Source organism: Cephus cinctus, unplaced genomic scaffold, assembly GCF_000341935.2.
Source record: "Cephus cinctus unplaced genomic scaffold, Ccin1 Ccin1_scaffold3086, whole genome shotgun sequence".
In the NCBI taxonomy this organism is placed as follows: Eukaryota; Metazoa; Arthropoda; class Insecta; order Hymenoptera; family Cephidae; genus Cephus; species Cephus cinctus.
In genome coordinates this window covers 73,865-77,246 of record NW_014334458.1, presented here as the reverse complement: position 1 = coordinate 77,246, position 3,382 = coordinate 73,865, and the positions used below count along the sequence as shown (strand labels likewise).

At 46.5% G+C, this 3,382-nt stretch overlaps 1 protein-coding gene across 4 annotated transcripts in view; it reads left to right on the top strand.

Moving 5' to 3' along the window:
* LOC107274437 overlaps window positions 1–3,382 on the top strand; it is a 42,226-nt gene that overhangs the window by 25,982 nt on the left and 12,862 nt on the right. The window contains exon 1 of one of the 4 annotated variants that reach the window (XM_015753588.2): window positions 21–762. The exons of the other annotated variants lie outside the window; for them this stretch is intronic. Coding sequence (XP_015609074.1) covers window positions 381–762 — 382 coding nt within the window. The 5' untranslated portion in view covers window positions 21–380. Of the gene's footprint in view, window positions 1–20; window positions 763–3,382 lie in introns of those variants that run through there. 4 annotated transcript variants of the gene reach the window in all.

Below are 3,382 nucleotides of genomic sequence, written 5' to 3'. Positions count from 1 at the left end.
CGACTCTTTTGCCTCCCCCCTCCCCCCGTATAAGAATCAGTGCATCGCGTGTGCCGGGACCAGTGCCAAACGGATTGTGATTCTGTGCAGACAGTTTTTGAGTGCTGCGAAGGAAGTCTCGTGACAAGGAGCACATCTCCTAAACTTCGAATTCATTCATCGAGATTAATTACTTTTTTTTTTTTTTTTTCAAACGACATATCTATATGCGCGTATAGATTGCCATACGCGTGTCGCATATATATATATATACGTACACGCTGGAAGTACGCGTGACGCGCAACGACACCGCACACCGGCGCGAGTCACACGTGAATCGTCGTTACGGTTAGCTTAGAATAACACGCGCGGTCTCAGTGATAAAAAAGTGTGATGCGATCATGATCCTAAGAGAGATGAAGGATACAGCGATCGCTCGTGATCATCCGACGATGATGGAGGCTATTCTCACCCGCGATCAGAGGACTACGTCTCATAGGGTCCTTGACCGTCGCTCAAAAGGTGGCACGATTTTCTCATCCACCGCGATCATCGCTGACACCGGTATCGGCTCGAGCACCGGCAGTAGCGGCAACGGCACGAGCGGCCAGAGTAGTGGCGGGACGATTGGCGCTTTTAAAAAGATGCACTGTACAAACATCGTCGCTGTCACGAGGAAACGGAGAACTGCACTTGGGAGAAGAGTAGAGTGTGATGATGGGTGCCTGGTGCATTGTAGTTCTAATAAACGGATACGAAGATTTTCCAGCACCACGTGGCTCAGTAAGTTTGTCATGTCATCGATAAGCGATTTCGATAATCGACGAAAATCGATGATCGACTTTTAACTCAGGGAAATGCTATTTTACTGCGAATTGACGTGCATATATATATATGTGTATTGAAGTCCCGTATGCTCGTTTGTCATATCGATTCATTGCGAGCGACTGCAGTTTCTCTTTTACGGACACGATGACACTTTTAGCCGGGGAAAATTGGTTTCCGTGAAACAGTCGATATAAACTGGACTGACTTTTCTTCTATATCGTCCTGGCCGACAGTCGTTAGACTGTAAATTGTTTATCGTCGGAGATAACGATTTTGAATTATTTTCGATTATCCAGATCACTTTTTGTTTTCTATGCTCAATGAAATTTCCTTGATTAGGGTTTTACGATTTATACGATTTTTTTTTATTTGGTCACGAATATCCTCACTGTCGTTCGTTCATATCCAGAAACGTTACTTGAAAATGATCCGTGTGCTTTTCATGATTTACGTTATTCGTTTAAAAGGTAGCTCGGAATCGCGCGAATCTTTTGCTATTTTCTGATTATTGGTCCAGGGTCACGTTATATCGGAATATACGAGTGACCTGTTCGCGTGTAAGTGTACCGATTTCCTAGTGGCCGCTATGGGACACGTAAACGAGGCTCATTACCGAGGGTGCGAGTGACGTTTATAAATGCATTATGCAGCCGTTAACGATGGGTAATTTCTTCGTGATTGTCGAGCACGCGCCACGGCACTGATTTAAAGTGCCCGACGACCAGTAGAAAGATTTCGCGTCGTTGATACCAGAAGCGAGTGACCTTACTGAAATATTCGCAAGTCCGTAGGAGTCGAGTGTACGAATAAATGGCAAAAGAAAAGAATGCAAAAGAAAATAGTCTCGGGAAAAATATAGCTTGCGTAAAAAATCGCACGTGCCATATCGATCCCTTAATTGGTAGCGATATCCCGAAAATTACGTATTACCTATTAGCAGCTCGAGGCGAGACTCTTAATCGGCCAGTAGTCACTCGTAAATCGCCGCCAATTTGAGTTACGACCTGCCAGTGAAATTCCGCATGAAGTTTAAGCGTTTTAGCGATATCCGCCTTCGGGCTGCAACACGACTCCTTTTTTTTTTATTTACGTCGATCTTACCCGTTCCCTCGTATTCGTTTGGTCGGTTCTCCATGGGCTTTTTCGCGATTAGGCTTATTTCGACTCGATTGCCTGTCGGTTATCATTCACTAGAAAAAAAGGCTGGATAATCATAGGGAATAATGACGAGCTAAGACTTATCCGGGTATTACGGGTCGTTTCTATTGACGACTTTCCATAATTTATGTTTCCTATCCTTTCGCCGTCGTTGCCATCGATTTTTTGCACTTTACTATGAAGAAAGTTTCCAAGTGATTCCGATGAGCTGACAGGGACACCCCGAGGGAATCGGGAGTGGATGGAAACTTTTATTTTTTCATGACAATGGGTTGCTATGCGAAATACGAGAACAAGTTAGATATATGTATATGTACCTAAATATCTATTTAATAATATAAATACAGTCCCTCAGGAGTTCTCACGGTCCAGGATTTTCGGGCGAGTGGACGCATTAGTCATGTTCGTAACGGTCCTCGTTATCGCAGCTTGGTCGTCGAGGCACTCAGAGGTGAACGATTCGCGCCTGCTTTTACGTCTCGGATCCAGTGATTTTCTTCTCCTCGACCCAGGGACGAATATTCGTGATATATTGAGGGTCCTGGTGTAGAGACAAAAGTCCTGACTGAATTCAGAAACGTGGGGTTGGTACAGTTAAAGCCCTGGCTCGCGGGGCCACCTGTTGGGCGACGAGCGTGCTACATGCTACAGGTGGCTCATTCAGGATCTCCCGGTTGGCCAGTCAGGCAGCAGCAGCAGCAACAGCAGCAGTAGCAATTCCTATCGTCAGGATAATCTTCGAGAATAGGTATTTACCTGTGAGAGGAGTGTCGGACCTGGAGCTGGAAGATAGAAAAACGTATGCAACAAAGATTAGAATCTATTGGAGTCGAATGACATTGGATAAGATAAGACAGAGGTTTTATGATCGATAAAGAAAAAGTCATAGAATTTTTATTCAGTTTGAAATTCAACGAAACCCTATCAGCATTATCAGCAACGATAACGGCATATCTATAGATCAACACTTGTAAAGTCGTAATCTAACAGCAACGGCAGAAAAGTCCTGAGACAGAATCCAATAGCAGCAACTGATGCGCGTCCTACAATAAATCGGCGAGGCGTGTGTTGTGTGCGCGACCTACCGCAACGCACGGTGGTCCCGTCCGTATAGCGCTGGGATAGCCGAGGGGGGCATAATGGGGTATAATTGTCGCGAGCAATGCGAGGACAGTGCACCATTACTGCATTTTTCCCGTCTTCTTGTCGGTGCGCGAGATGCGCGTTGCCGGGTCGTGCTGAGCTGACCGATGCGCGCGTAACTTTTTTCCCTTGCGCCGCGGGTTCTCAGGAATTTCACTGGAACGCCGCCGCCGTCGTCGGTCGTAGCAGGCGAGAGCCCGGGCCTGGTCGTTGAGGTAGGCCCAACGTTACAGATCAGTCCAGGTCAGGTTCCTCGTGGGGCGAGGGGGCGCGG